This window comes from Lates calcarifer, linkage group LG15 (genome assembly GCF_001640805.2).
Source record: "Lates calcarifer isolate ASB-BC8 linkage group LG15, TLL_Latcal_v3, whole genome shotgun sequence".
NCBI lineage: Eukaryota > Metazoa > Chordata > Actinopteri > Centropomidae > Lates > Lates calcarifer.
The window spans coordinates 5,535,917-5,551,473 of record NC_066847.1 but is presented as its reverse complement, the minus strand read 5'-3'; the positions used below and the strand labels follow the sequence as shown (position 1 = coordinate 5,551,473).

The 15,557-nt window shown below is 37.8% G+C and overlaps 2 protein-coding genes across 3 annotated transcripts; both read right to left on the bottom strand.

Moving 5' to 3' along the window:
- Positions 1-197: 197 nt before the first annotated feature.
- LOC108899598 (uncharacterized) lies at positions 198-9,480 on the bottom strand. Of its 2 annotated transcripts, none has more exons than XM_018700120.2 (7): positions 8,957-9,480; positions 8,493-8,768; positions 3,805-3,907; positions 3,383-3,624; positions 2,082-2,290; positions 1,366-1,525; positions 198-1,009 (listed from the first exon to the last, which is right to left on the bottom strand). In XM_018700120.2, exons 1-7 carry the CDS (start codon positions 9,261-9,263, stop codon positions 822-824), a joined length of 1,485 nt encoding a protein of 494 aa, XP_018555636.1. In that variant the 5' UTR covers positions 9,264-9,480; the 3' UTR covers positions 198-821. The 2 variants fall into 2 exon arrangements, with proteins under 2 accessions (XP_018555636.1, XP_018555637.1); XM_018700121.2 differs by having other exon boundaries at positions 810-1,009; positions 1,355-1,525.
- Positions 9,481-10,167: 687 nt separating this feature from the next.
- Positions 10,168-14,440, bottom strand: LOC108899446 (interleukin-21 receptor). Its single transcript, XM_018699883.2, has 9 exons — positions 14,411-14,440; positions 14,029-14,122; positions 13,187-13,307; positions 12,898-13,073; positions 12,448-12,599; positions 12,183-12,348; positions 11,738-11,843; positions 11,529-11,613; positions 10,168-11,056 (listed from the first exon to the last, which is right to left on the bottom strand). Exons 2-9 carry the CDS (start codon positions 14,096-14,098, stop codon positions 10,571-10,573), a joined length of 1,362 nt encoding a protein of 453 aa, XP_018555399.1. The 5' UTR covers positions 14,099-14,122; positions 14,411-14,440; the 3' UTR covers positions 10,168-10,570.
- Positions 14,441-15,557: the final 1,117 nt, after the last annotated feature.

Sequence of the window (15,557 nt, the reverse complement as noted above, 5' to 3'; positions counted from 1 at the left end):
AATAGAAATTTATAACAACAGTGTAGTAACTGCAAATGTAACATGCTGTTTGAATTATGCAAGTCTCTATGGAAGTCTTAGACTAAATTTGTAGTTGTGGCATTTTAGCGTTGTAGGGCAGTTCAAGCAATTCATATTATTTTCAGACCTGTAATCTATATAAAAGAAAGATAAAATTTAAAAAAAAGAACAATGGATAAAAAGAAAAAACACAAATATGTGATTTTATTGGCAATCACCACTTTAACAGTATACCGTGTAATACATTTCCTGCAAGAGAATATTGCAAAAACAAACACCAGTTAAACAGTACACCCTTTGATTTATTTTGAACAGTATTTCACATATGAACATTTGACCAATGCTAATTAAGGTCTACTAACAAAGAATACAATGAAAACTGTATCTGCAGTAAAAAATAAATAAATAGAATTGATATAAAAATTGTAAACTAATATTATAATATGATTAAATTTAAAAGTATAGGTGCAATAACTAATGAAGTCTGGAAAAACAGATAATAGTGCTACTCTTGCAGTTTGTTTATGTTATAACTGTGCATATTAGTGTTTTTTGTGTCTATCAGTTCCTACAGTACCTAACGTCTAACAGTCAGAATTGATAAAAGGGAAGAGTAAGTGGAGTTTTGTGTGTGTGCATGCATCTACATCCAGCTGCTCTGGCCTGTTTTCTTTGTTAGCTGTCTGTGTACTGTTATTACTAATATTACAGATTATATGACAATTAAACATGAGATGACGGAGGTGAATTCAGTCATATAGACATTCATTGTGTGATATGTGTTGCAGTTAAATTCCATACTATTCTATCACATTAGTAAACATCTCATCCACACAGTAATCTTGCACGCTGTTTGCTTCTTTGCCCTTTTCTTGTCTTCTTTTTCGTCCGCCATCTCTGTCTCCTGCCAGCTGTAGCCAGCGCTTTATGTATCTCTCTATCTCCTCATCCACTGCATCCTTGCAGAACGAATTCTGCCTGACTGCATCTGCAGGAGAGGAAAGGTGCAGGTAAAGGTTAAAAACAGAAAACAGAGTATTAGGTTACATAATTGTAACATGTTTTCTTCACTAAAAAGTAACTCAGTGTTCAAGGGAAGGATCACAAACGCAAGGACATCATTACCATGCATCAACAGTGTTTGTGCAATTACTTCTAACTGCCAGAAGGGGGAGACAAAAGTTCCACATTGCAAGTTTGATGCCACTGGTCCCTTCATACTAACAAGACTCTGGCTTGAAATAGCCATTAGTTTGTTGTAATCTGACTACCTCATATAACTTGTTTTACAAGCATTAGAGGTATGTTATTAAAAGCATCAAGTTAAAGTTACAGCATTCTCACTGAGGATAACTCTCTTGATGGTGAGGTTCTCAATCTTCTGTTTGTTATTTCTTCCCCTCCAGTTGACATTTTTGGCCAAAGTGTTGGTAAAAAGCTTGGCCATTATCCTCCACACACTCTCTTTGGTTGTCATCCCTCCTGCAAGGCCGAGGTATGAGATCTGAAAAGCAGTATGTTGTAGAAATTATTTAATACAGTATGTAACATTGATCCAAAATAGAATGTGAATGTCAGTCAATTAAAGGTTTTAGACAGAAAAAAGTTTTTTGATTTTAAAAGTAAGAACATTTGAAATCAGTGATTCATTTTCAGTTATGCTAAGTATGAAGGTCCAGGGAGGAGATGGTAAGCTTAGCTCAGAACTGGACTGACCACCTGAAAGATTGAACGAACAAGATTCACTGTAGTGAGCTTTAAAGCCAGACTGATTCTCCCTGTTTCCACACTCCAAACCACCACTGTCAAACTAACCTGCTGCTCGTGGTAGCTTCATATTTACCATAAGGACATAAAAGTGGCCAAATAGACCATCAATAAAAAAGAGGATAGGTCCTTGTGTGTTTTATGGATTCACAGACAGGGAGCAGCATGGAAGACTATAACTAATTTCAGTCATTAAGGGTGAACATGAGCCCTAAAAGATTAGTTAATATGGGGGGTGTCTGCCACTCTATTTGTAGGTTAAGCTCTACAGAAAACATGTCACAGATCATTACCATTTTTTTCTTCAGCTCTGGTTCAGTGCAGAGCCTCTGCTCCAAGCTTCTTAAGTCCTGCACTGACTGGAGAGGAAGGGGAAGTGTCCCAACATCTGGAGGTTCACAGTGCAGCGTTCCAGAGGAATTTCCTGACTGCAGTATCTGAAGAATGGTGGTGTTTTGCTGTTTGATGGTCTCCAGTGAGACAAGGACTTCTAGAAGTATTGCTTTAAACAACATATTAATATAGCATTAACAGAAATCCAAGTTTTGTTAGAAACCACACACCTTTTTGTTTATCATTCTTAGTGCCAGCTGTGACTGATGGGTGGCAGCAGATGAGCCTATGATTAAGGTTGTGTCTGTCTGATTATGGTTACTGTATTTGTTGGATTAAAGCTTAAGGTATATAAACTGACACTAGAAACTTGGGATGTCCTGACCTAGATTTTTGGTCCTGATCCCGATCAGAAAATGAATAATGGGTTTGGTTTTTAATACTTATATTTACATTCTTAAACATTTATTAAATAGTCTATGTATCACATTAACATATTGAAATAACACAGCTATAGACTACATAATCTCACACACCTAATTTTGTATGAGCTTCTTGATCCAAAAAATGAAGTTAATGATTAAAAAATATTCAGTTCAACTAGAAAAATGCCACTCTTGACAGTGATTTGTTGGGGAAAAGATGTCTCACTGTAAGATTTGTTGGAAGCAAAGAAACACTCAGTTCACTCGTGGTTGTACAAAGATTATAGTCTGATATAGAAAACTAGAATTACAGCCAAATAATGACCATGGTGGTATGCCTCATGCAACCAATCAAACTGCAGTTTACATTCATGTCTGTCCAGACTCATGAAGTGAAGACCTTCATCATAACTAGCATATTAATTCTTGAGTTATGGCCAAAAAAGTGTTTTGTGAGGACCTTGACCTTTGACCACCAAAATCTAATCAGTTCATCCATTGGGTCAAAGTGAAAATCTGTACCAAATTTGAAGAAATTCTCTCACAATTGGTTAATGAGAAATTGCATGCATGAGAATGAGACAGATGAATTCACAACCCTGAAAACGTAATGTCATGACTGTCGCCGGCACAGAGGCATAAAAACAGTAGGGTGGAGTAACTTGGGCCAAGAAACCTTATCACGATTTTGTTATGACAAACATATTTACACAAAAGCATGCACATAGATTAAAATACAAACATCTTTATCTATTCTGCTACTGCTAAAACACAGAATAACTAGTGATAACAATGACAACAACAACAAAAAAAAACAACATAGAATTTAAACTTACGGTCACATGTAGGTTGTGGGGCTGTCATGGTGATGTAGGTCTGCTGCTGACATGCTAGCGGGTCTTGTGCATTTAAGTTTGAAGTTATGGAGCCATTGGAGCTCTGCCTCTGTGGCTGTTGTGAGCTGATATGACAGTCCTTTGGAGAAGTTATTTTAGGTGTAGATGGCTGAGTCACACAAGGTTTCTTCATAACAACCTGCTCTTCCTCACTCTCAGGCATGTAACATCCGTTTCTTTCCCTTTATTCAAAATAAAGGCGTTTGAAACAGAAAATACCTTGGTCAATGACATGTCACTGTTTTCTGTCACATGATCAGACAGAGTAACTTTCAGACAACATAAGACTGAGCATTCACTGCAAATTTAGGCTCTGATGATTATTACACAGGTTTATTCTGTTAGGATGGAAAAATCTATACCCTCCTTTCCTTTTTAGATGGGCAGTGGGTTCATCTTCTTCTTCTGTTGTCATCAGTTTGTTCATTTGAGGATTTGCAGTTTTGGCCTCACTCTCCTGCGTGTCTGCACAATAACATGCACATTTAAATTAGCAGTAAATAACCATCTGCTATTGTGGAATGAACTGTTTGGAAACAGATTTGGTCCTTGAAAGTATTATTAGTCACATAACACTCAAATCTGTAAAACAACAAACAAGTGTTGAAACCTGACTGAAGAAGGTACAGGGAGGAAACAAATTAACACTAGAGCTGGATGTTGATACATTGGATTGATTGTCTTGAAATTTATTATAGATATTTAGGGCACTATGAGGATGAATGCTACTGACTATGGTGATCCCCTGACATCTTCACTAGCGACACCATGGGGTTGACACTTGCGGTCTTGTGGTCTTGGTCTAGCATGGTAAATGAGCTAAGCATTTAGCTCAAAACAGCTGTACCTAAATACAGTACAGCTAGCATGGCTATAGACTCTTACTCGTTTGGCACTGTATACGTGTTTGGCACTGAAATGTGTCCACTGAATACTGAAAACTGAAAGCTGACATCAAATGTCTAGTCGCATTCAGCATCTTATTGTCTGATGTGAGATAAATAAAAATTTTTGTCATTTCAAGACAATTTTACAAAGACAAATTTCTTATTGAGCCACTTGTGTTTAGAAAATGATTATAGTGTGCTTTGGTTTGCGTTTAAACATAGGAATCTGTATTTTGTCTAACTCATACATACAGTGAAAACAACGTATCACCAAATGTGTTGATTTTGAATGAATTCATCTCTGTCAAATTGGAGTAAAATGTCACATGGTATAATCTCAGCCATCAGCTGCAGGAGGTCATTTTCTCATGTGGGTCTGGATACTGATATCACTTCCTCAAAAGCAGACATATCTGAAGTAGTGATTTGCACCTCCTTCCAGTTCACACAGGAAATGGCAGCATACTACTCGAAGTGGAAGGAAGTTGTTATCTCACATACTGAATAATAACAAACATAATGTGTACACAGGAATAGTGTCTGCACTAGAAAACCAAAACACTATCACACACAACAGCTCTATGCTCATTAAAAAGGATAAAGCTCACTGTACAGTTGGTCAATAAAGCAGCAGCAGCCCATATGATAAAGAGCTCAAAAATAAGTGTGCAATATCATATCTTACAGCAAAAGACATGATGCCAGTTGGAATGATGGGAAAACCAGGTGCTTCCTCAGCTTCATGCAGAATGCAGAGGAAAAGTAAAAAGGCAGCTTTACACACTTTGCCACCACTACTGACATGCAGTCTAACCAAGGCAGAACCTTGCATGAACATGAGCATGAATTATACCACATAAGCTGCAAATTATTGAGTGATTTATCTAGGATTCAATCCCATGAAATTCAAATTAAAAGGTACCCTGTGGAGTTTTGTTGTAAACAATGTTTACAATCAGATTGTGCACATCTTTTAGATCCAACAAATGTGTTATCTTCCCCATTAATAGTATTAAATATATATATTTCTAATTACTGACACTGAAAAAAAAACAAAACAATGAAAAGACTTAATCCAACAACAAACCGATCAAACTATTACAAACCTTCAAGTTTCATGGTTGAGATCTTCCTGGTGCACCCAGCCGAATAAGTGAACACACATCTAAATTTAGGTTTACTGTACACATTCTTTCTGTATATATATTTTAAATACTGTCATAACTATGAAGTAGCTAAGAATACTAAACACTTAAAGTGGCAGAGGTTACACTGGGCTCTTTTCTTCTTTGTACATTGTAGTTTTATGAACAGGACTCCAACAACCAAATTATGTGATTTGCTCATGTGTCTGATATCACTGGAGTTTGTCTCTGCCTCTGTCTAAAATTTCAAATAGCACTCACACTGTTAACTCTAAACTAAATTACAAGGGTTTCTCTGTGTTAGTTCCAATCATATGGCATTTTACCATACAGTCAGAAACAGCAAGCAACATTTCAGAAATATGTCATTAATGTTTCTATTACATATTAATGTCATTCATGCACATTGTTTCTGTGTGCGTTGAAGCTTGAATATACAAAATGTGAGACAGACATGACTCACGACTGCTTGACTCACCTGAGAAACAGTACTATGTTATCAAGTGACAACTGCTAAATAATAGTTTCTACGATAAAAGGGGGAAATATGTGGAGTCTTTATAGTTTCACATTGAATATAAACTTATCTTTAAATTTTATTGTTATGGACCTAATCTTTCTCAAGTGAAGGAAAATATAACCCCTGTGGATGTTGCTGGGCAGAAAGAATAAGATTTTTGACTTGAAACACTACTCAAACTGTTTCCTTGGACATCCTGAAGTGTTGAGAGGCTTGAGTTTTATTCTTTGTTAACTAGCTTGGTTTGCTACAGTTGATAAGTGACTGTGATGCTATCTTATATGCAGTAGGCACTATCTGTGTCAGATTTGATTTGAATATTTAAATTAATATTAGCTATCTTGATAAGAACTTTCAACCCACCTCTTACTTACTCAGTAAAGGTCAAAGAGAGAGTTAAAGTTTATCAGGTAGGTAACTGGGCTTGAATTGATCCTGAGCAGGGATACCCCCCCGAAAACTGTACTCTGCATCCTTCCTAACAAGTATTCAAGCTGCCAAGTGGGGGGTGCCAAAAGCTGACCCAGGGCCCATTACAGTGTCTCCTTTGGAGACCCCAAACTTTAGGCTGAAACAGTGCTGTCCTTAAATAGGACCGTCTATCTATCAAAACTAGTGATATGTTTGAGCAGTCCTAATCAACTCATAAATTCAAAACATTTCCAAGTTTAAGTGGTTTGTTCAGTTCACTGGCATCAGTAATGCTTTGAAAGAAATCAGATGTGTATGCATTCCTTTAATATCATAATGGTAACAAGTAACAGTAATGTCTATCAAAAAAGAGAAACTATTCATTCAGAAAGATAAAAAAAACATTGATGGACTGCAGCCAAACATCCCAGCAACACACAGGCTTGGCCAAGTGATTGTCAGAGCAAGAACTTAAGCTATTCATTCAAACAGTTTGATATAACATTGAGGAGCCACAAGGAAAATAAAAGCAAATAACAAAGGCATATAGCCTGGAAGCTATTACAGCAAGAAAGAAATATTGTTATGCTTGTAACTATGTTATTATTGTACTGTAATCCGATAGTGGAAAAGTCAGCATTTCCATTCTGTGCACATTCTTGAAACAGTTCCTCTTAGAGACCAGACAGAAGTGTACCTTGCACTTGTCACAGTACACATGGGTCTTCCCTGTGCATCCTTTTAGTATGCACCTGGTTGCTTCTCTCTTTGTGTCAAAGTCTGGCATGTGGTCGACTAGGTCTATCTGAACTTCGAGAGGGGGACGCCTCTCAAATCTGTTTTGAGGCAGGTCCAGCTGAAGGAGTTAGACTGCTCAAGGAAGGTGGTCCTCTTTTTCTAATGTCCCCTGGCTTGCCTTTGCGAGTCATTGTGTATCATTAGAAAATTAAATCAGAACAGTCAGAATACATCAGAGTAGCATTTCCCTATTAATTGCTCTATTGATATTCAGATCCCCCAACCATTCCAATGGAATCCAGTTTGTAATATAACATCTCATGTTTACTTTAACACAGTTTATGCACAAATTATAAACAATATGACTGATGGATAAAAATGCGCCTCATGCTTCCCCCTTGCCTCTCGGTTGGCTGGGCCTGCTGAAAGAGGGATTGTGGCTCTACTGCAGTCCACTTTAGATGATGCAGAACACCGTGATTAGCTTATACACATCCAATTAAATAAGTTTGTACCTTCTGGGTAAAGTTATATGACAGTAATTATTAATGGATTAAATGAATTTGGATTTTTGCGTTATGATGAATTCAGCAACTCTGGTGACGTTATTTTTTTCCCCCACAAATTCAAAAACATGGCATTTTGAATTCTCTGCCACTTCGCAACCCAGGTTTATAAGGCAAAAAGAATGAACTAGGTTTGCAGAGCATGTCTTCTGACCACATCTAGAGGCAGAAATGTATATAGCTATTCTAAATGGCCACACTCAAAGGTGGGGTGAAAAGCCCCCACCTGGATACATCACACTGCCTCTGTTGTCTTGATGCAATGGATCATACAAACGGAGATGATGGCATACACCTTCAGTCTCTCCTCAGAGAAATTTATAACGCTTGCTTAGCAAGGGCAGAAGTAGCAGTGAAAAGAATTAAACCTTGAGAAAGAAGTTCAAACCTTGCCTCCAAAAAGTGGCCCTGGTGTCCGTTTCTGAAGGTTACAAAAATGTTTTTGTTTTTACTTTAGGGAGTTTCAGATGCTGTTATATCATTTATCAAATCTGCCAACCACATGAGACTAAAATCTGTAGTTGTGTGGGAGGGAGGTTGTATCACCTGTTATTTCATGACCTATTGTGCTCATTCATTTCTAAATGAACCGGTATTAAGGACAAAGATCAGGAGACTGATAGCTTGCAGACCACATTTATTGTGGTGCTTTTTGTACTGCAACAATGTCCTCTGTTTTTTGCAGATTTTACTTTGCAGACACACTACAAAGGCTGAGGTTATACATCACTGCTGCGACTCTCTTAACCAGTGGTATAAGATGACAGCAGTGGTTGAGCTTACCTGTTTTTGCAGGTTTTTCTTTGTGCTGATATTCACCTCCATGCTGACCCTCCTGCTGGTCTGGCAAACTCCCCTCACACACCTCCCATTTAATGACCGTCTCCAAATCAGAGGGTTCCTCTTTAACCAGGGAGGTGATGCATCCAAAGGGCTGGCATCCTGCTGTTCCATCACCTTCCCATGAAGGTGCTTCAGTCTGGGCATGTTGGTGGGGAAAGGCCTCGGCTGTGTCATGGCACTTCGGGGAAAGGTGTGTGGGCGTTGTTGCACCCACACCTGATGAACAGATAAGTGGATAGAAAAATGAGTGGGTGGACTTGCCGACCACATCCACAAGTAGCTCTGCAGGAAGGTTGTGTGAGGGTGGTAGGTGGTGCAGGTGTTGTGTCACCTGTTCCTTGATCTTTTTTTTTTTATTTTATTTTTTTTTTAACATACATTTAATATCGACTTATTTTACTTACCGCAGGATTTGACTTCAGGCTCGTTTTCCATTCGGTCATTAGGCTGCCTCCTGTCTACCACTTCACGCAACATCTTTAACTCATTTTCACTTTTCTCCAACTTGCACTCCAGTCTCCTGATCTCCTTGTCCCTGTCAGCCACCATCCTCTGGTACTCCTGCACTCTGCGGTTGCAGGCGCTGCAGATTACGTTCATCACAGTCTTTATAGCCGCCCTGATAGCATTTTCTATCGCCACAGCCTCGTCCTCGTCGTGCAAAGTTGGGGGCAAACCAGGCAGGTTGTGGCTATTATGATTATTACTCATCGTCACTCACTCACTGAGTCGATACAAGATGATAGCACTGCTATCGCTGTTTCTGCTCAATTGCCAACGACACAAATATTCAGGAGAAATAAGTCACAGTTTGGTGTCCAAATGCTTACAACTGCCACAAACACAGTCTAACGGTTATTACAGGCCAAATGCAAAACCAGAGACCCATACTCAAGTTGGGAGTTTTTGCTGCTGCTGCTGAGCCGCTTCTTCTTCTTTTGCTTAATTTGTGTCGTTCAGGTTAGCAGGATAAAAAAAATTCTCTACTGCCACACACGGATTATTGTGGAACTGCACGTTTTGGTGCATGTGGCTGTGAAAGGTAACCACGCTCAGTTGCAAGTTTATTAGCAGTGGTGGAGGATGAAGTACTGAGATGTTTTACTTGAAGTCCAGCATTTAAAAGCTCTGCATTTGGTAAAAGTACAAAAGTGTTTGTCAGCAAAATGTACTTTAAGTATTAAAGATCTTGTCTGAATCCATGTCTGAACTGAATCCGTGTCTGTCTATAATATGTGAAGTTCACTCTTGACCCTGCAAACAGCAGTTGACAAAATAGCCTTTCCTCAAGGTCCATTTAGTAGCTGTTCTGGGGCTTTTGATCGTATCACACAATTTTCATCAGCAGACTATCGCATTAGACTGCCTTATTTTTCAGCTAGGTGTAACTAATGAACTGGCAACTGAGTAGATTTGGAATAGTCACACAGATAATGGACATAAATTCAAGATTCAATTTCAAGAAACGATTTCTGCAGACCAGCATAAAATGATAATGATACATTCAAGTACATAAAATATATCCAGTTTTTTTCAGAAGGCGCTCCTAATTAATTTCTTCATTAATGATATCAATACATTGATGGAGAAACTTTCATATTGGGATTATTCTTTATTGATCCCCTCAAGGAAATACAGTACATCATCAGCATTTGATTCATCCTATTTATTTTAGGAGCAGTGCCAACACCCTTGTTGTTGATCAATAACAAAAAATTAACAATTCAAAGATTGATGATGGCCTAGCAAATATCTAAAAGCATTGCTCTCAAGCAAATAAAACAATTGCAAAGTTGATATTTTCCTCCAAAGCATAAACACACAATGTATAAACAAGGCAAATAAAAAAGTTCAGCCATGCCTTAAAGTCTGATTTTATACATAAATTTGATACAAAGCCACTGCAACCAGTGTCACCAATCCTGTGAATTTCTCTTTCTCCAGGCCAACTGACAAGATATTTTCCTATTTTAGCTGTCATCCCTTTGCAGGGATTCAGATGGAACATTCAGGCTTTTTCATTTGGACACTAAAACAGGAACAACCCCCTCTGCTGTTTTGTTGAGAATGCAGTAATCATTAGAGAAACAGTGGGGTGAACCATCATCAACAGGACTGTTTGGTAAACTGCACTCTGTGCTTTGGGTCAGGTCCTCACAGCTGCAGCCAGAGTCAGTATGGCTGATATCTAAGACATCTTGAGGTGGAGAGGACACAACTTGTACTTCTCCTATGCCCCAGACAGAGCAAGGGAGCTGAGTGTAAGAGGTGTCCCCTGGACAGACCATAGTTATAGGCTGGGGGGGCTCAAGCATCCCAGGTAAGCCAACATAGGAGGTTTGACACTGACTGAATGCCAGTTGCATTACTGAAGGGTTGTGGAAATCCTGGTTATCTTCTGGCTCTTTTGTGATGGGTTTCAGCTCAACAATCACATCATCAGTTATCAAGATCTCCTCAGTTTTGTATGTTAGTGCAACTTTGCCTTGAGGTGAAAACCATTCCTGTAAATTCAGAAGCATGGCAATACATTAGATGTGATGAAGTTGCATGACCTATTTTCACTGTAGCACACCTTGCACAACATACACATACCTTGTGTAATGACTACCCCCTCAGGATAACTCAGGATTTGTTGATCCCCTGACATTTAATCTAGGTCAAAATCCTAATTTGCCCAACTTTGTTTTCTGACCAAATACCTGCCATTCTCTATTGCATCTATGCATGTTAGCACACTGACATTAGCCAACATCCAAATTAATGCAAACAAAATGAAAATCAAATATCCTTGAGATTTGAATATGACAACTGTTGATAGCAGAGGTCTGGACTACACTTCATACCTATGGTGCGAAATAGATGCTGTTGTTAAATATTATTATTAAAACTACAAAAAAGCTGATTTCGTTCACTTTCCTAAATTAAGACGGTAAGACTGAGAATGGACAAAAGGACATTATTCTACCAACTCACCTTCATATTCCCTTCATGTTGTTGAAACAGAGGTTGAAAGAAGGGAGCTGGTGATGGTGTATGGGACAGAGTCTTTATCTTCATTCTGTTCATGAAAGATCAAAAAGATGAAATCACATTTTTACAATCATTATCCTGAGCAGATTACATTCATTATGACAGGCTTATATTTCCCCTTCCATTAACATTTCAAAATAGAGATCAATTACCTTGCAGCAGGACTGTAGAAAACAAACAGCAGAACTCCAACAGCCAGACACACGGGGCCCAGAGATTTGGTCAATGTGACTGATATATTTTCTTGTTCTAAGAAAGCTTCATGAAATAATTCAGAATTAGTGAGTCATACCACAGAGATGACAGTAAAACTATTAGGTGGCTGATGGCTATGACTTATCTCTGTTACTCTATGAAAGTAGATGATTAAGAAAAAAGTTTTTTTTTTTACTTCTTTGACACTCTGACTCATCTTGTTCATGCAGCAAAATCCTTGATGACACTGACATACACATAATTCAGGGACAACAAAACCTCAAACATAGTGCAACACAGGATGAGGCAGACTTTACATATACCTGTATATCAGTACATTTGCATGCATCATTGATGGTCAGTGCCATGAGGTTTTGTTCTAAAGAAAAAGTGTCATTTTACCTTCTTGCACGTTATCTTTCCAACATTCTTGTGGACTCCATTCAGTCCACTTTCCTTTATAGCCATCTTTAGCATTAGGTTGAGATCTCACTTTAATGCAATATGTAGCAGATGCATCAAGTTGTGATTTTTGAATCGATATAAGCTTCTCACGTGAGTTGAGGAGCTGGGGAAAAAATCAAACAAATCAAAACAAATCATTGTTAGATCTTATTACAGCAAAACAAGTTATCAAAGTATGGATATTTGTGACACCAAATCTTACTTGGCTCCAACTGCTTTGAGATTTTTGAAGTAACAGTTCATAGAAAAGGTTATTTCTGAAGTATCGATGGCCCTCATATGAACTGTTCCAAGTGATGTTAAAAGCTTCTGGTGTTTCTTGGACCACAGGTTTATTGGGGGATTCCAGCTGAACTGATCACAAATATTCATCGAGTTATATTTATATATACCAAAACACACACAATACAGGCAGACAGTATGTCTCCTGAATAATAAAGATACTGTTATTTGATAATATCATAATATCCTGAAATGTATCATTATTTTATTGAAATCAAACACACACACGGAGAGTCAGTTTGAATAAATGCATGCAAAAAAACAAACAAAAAAAAAACACACAAACATCAACACACAAACACACACACACACACAAGTCTGTTAGACATACAATCAGTATTAGCATGAAGTACAATTAATTTATACTCACTGTGCTCTGATGCTGAATAACGGCTCACAAGAATATGGCAGCCAGACTTAGTACAAATGTATATGTCGAACTTATTGTGAATGGAAAAAACGCTTTGCACCACTTTACAGTCAGCTCTGTAACTGTTGTTCATCAACACAAGTGGACAAGTGGTATTCCCATCAATGGGATAGGCACTGAAAACAATAAAAGAACATTAACAGGTCTGGAAACATGTTACATAACATTCATTTCTGTTAGAAGAATTTAACATTTTTACTTATTAATATAATTCTGCAAGTGCAATTACCCAACGTCAATGAATTTCAGGTTGTATGTGGTGTTGCTGGACTGTCCCACAGTATTACCAGTGATGTTCAGGACACAAGTAACTATCTTCCAAAAGTCAGACACACATGAATATCCATCAACTACACAAGAGGGAAGAAAAGATTTTGACACAATTAATGATTCAGATCCTTAGCTTACACAAAAGTAACAAAGTACTCAATAACAAGCAAGAGTCCTGCATTCAAGATCTGCATTGGTGTGTAAGCAGCATTTTACAGATGTAGCTGGTTGAGGTGGAGCTAATTAATTACTTTGGATACAGTTAGGTAGTTAAGTCCAGTGGTTTCCAGCCCCAGGGTCTGACCCTGTCTGCAGGTTTACAAGATAATTCTGATGGGCTGTGAAATGATTAGAGGCAACTCAAGCCATCAGATAAATGTAGTCAAGTAAATATTACAGTGCTTCTCTTTAATGTAGAAGTTACATAAAATGGAAATTACTATTACTATTACTTTAGTAATATTATTACTTTCCACCACTAGGGTGGTAAACTTTTTACTCAAATGTTAAAGTGTAATGAGAGACAACAGACAGATAACATGATAATGAAGATAAAGTGAATAACTATTTGACATTTCTGTAATTAAACATTTCCCTTGAACCTCCTACTGTGGTTAGTGACTGGAATGTATGACAGACCCCATGTGGGATTACATCTGTACAGTTAATCATACAAATGAGAGAAGGTCATCTCACAAAGGCAGACCACAAAATGAGATATGCTGTAAGTTGCCCTATTAAAGCGCTTCCCAAAAATAGCTCAGAAGAAAGCATCTCTGTATCCAGACAAGTGAGCAGTACCTCTGATGCAGCTGGTCACTGCGAGGATGCTGGAGCACCAACACACAAACAGGAGCTGCGGACACCTCATGTCTCCACGGAGATGAGTATCACTCTGTGAATATGAATAAAATATCTCTTCTTATAGTCTGTTTCTTGAATGTCTTATTATACTTTATCTGCTGTCTCTGACATTTATCACTCCAGTCTACACTGACATTCACAGGACTTTATCTCTCTGTAAAATATGCCTGTGACAGGTCTATGACACAATACACAAAAATCCACAAATATAACAAATATACCTGAAGTTTACATATTACATATATATTTGAAAAAGACAAGAAAATTCAACTGTTGTCACAAGTGTTGTAATGTGTAGTGAATGGAAAAGTGCTCTTACCTTGCGGGCTGCCCTGGTGCTGTTGATGTCTCAGACACTGAATGAGATGGAACTGAGGTTTTATTTATCATCAGTTGTATCACAGGAAGTCAGACTGTTTACGTCACAAGATTCTTTTTCTTTTACCTTTCTGATCTCCTTTTAGGCACGTGCTCTTGCTTCTGTTCGTAGTGCCAGTGAAGCAATTTAAGCTCTTTAAACTAAAGACATTTAAACTTTTCATAGAATTTTGATGCAAAATGTAATATTGTCATTGTGATTAATAATGTTTAAATGGGATTCCTTTCATGTCAGTGTAGGTTATATTTTTTTATTGTGGTGGATTATAAGTATTTTATTATAACTGAAGGTTTTTAAGAATGAACTTTACCAAAAAACTAAAAGGATCATTCTTCCAAAATGTGATGTTTTCAGCGCTGTGTAACATCCAAAATCTCTGATTCTGTGGGTGTTCAGCTGAGTTGAGGTCATGTGACTGTAATGGCATATGATTGGCATATGATTCACAGAATTGCTCATCAGTTAGCCCTTATAATCCTGCATGGACGCATGTGTATTCACTTCTCCATTTGTTTTTCTTTCCTTTAATGTGTCATCTGTATGCATACACTGACAACACAGACAGCAGGGATGAAAGTAGACATCCCAAAAACAACACCTCAACATAAAAACCCAACTCAACATTTACGCATAAAAGAAAGACAACAGAGGAAATCCAAGAAAAGCCATGCCCTCTCTGCAATAACCACTGGACCACAAATAATGGATTTGATATATAATCATACATATTCAGCTGTATGTATACATACTACAACCTGGTAACATATTTCCTCCTCTACAGAACTTTCTTGCAGTGCACCTCCAGCATCAATTCTGGGCCATTTTCTTTTCTCAATTTACCTGCTTCTCCTTGTTTATGTTACTGGTAGACTTTAGACAATATATCTTTCACACAGAAGATACACTATCATATCTTCCTGTCAACTTTGCTGATTCATGTAGTTTGGTTGTCCTAAAGACAGTTTTGATGATGTTGTGTTAGTTGTCTTGCAACTTTCTGCAGCACAACAAGGATAAGACTTGAGAGAGAGATTAATGTATGTGTGTGACAGGTGGTCTAGAAGGAGCATACGCCTATATGACTGAG

Excerpts from the sequence above, each read along its gene's own strand:
- LOC108899446 (XM_018699883.2), bottom strand. The coding sequence starts at position 14,098 with ATGAGGTGTCCGCAGCTCCTGTTTGTGTGTTGGTGCTCCAGCATCCTC. Across the intron at positions 12,600-12,897 it reads TTATTCAGCATCAGAGCACA|TTCAGCTGGAATCCCCCAAT; the intron begins GTGAGTATAAAT and ends ATTTGTGATCAG. Across the intron at positions 11,614-11,737 it reads TTCTACAGTCCTGCTGCAAG|AATGAAGATAAAGACTCTGT; the intron begins GTAATTGATCTC and ends TTTCATGAACAG.
- LOC108899598 (XM_018700120.2), bottom strand. The coding sequence starts at position 9,263 with ATGAGTAATAATCATAATAGCCACAACCTGCCTGGTTTGCCCCCAACT. Across the intron at positions 8,769-8,956 it reads GCCTGAAGTCAAATCCTGCG|GTGTGGGTGCAACAACGCCC; the intron begins GTAAGTAAAATA and ends TCTGTTCATCAG. Across the intron at positions 3,908-8,492 it reads AGAAAAACCTGCAAAAACAG|ACACGCAGGAGAGTGAGGCC; the intron begins GTAAGCTCAACC and ends GTTATTGTGCAG.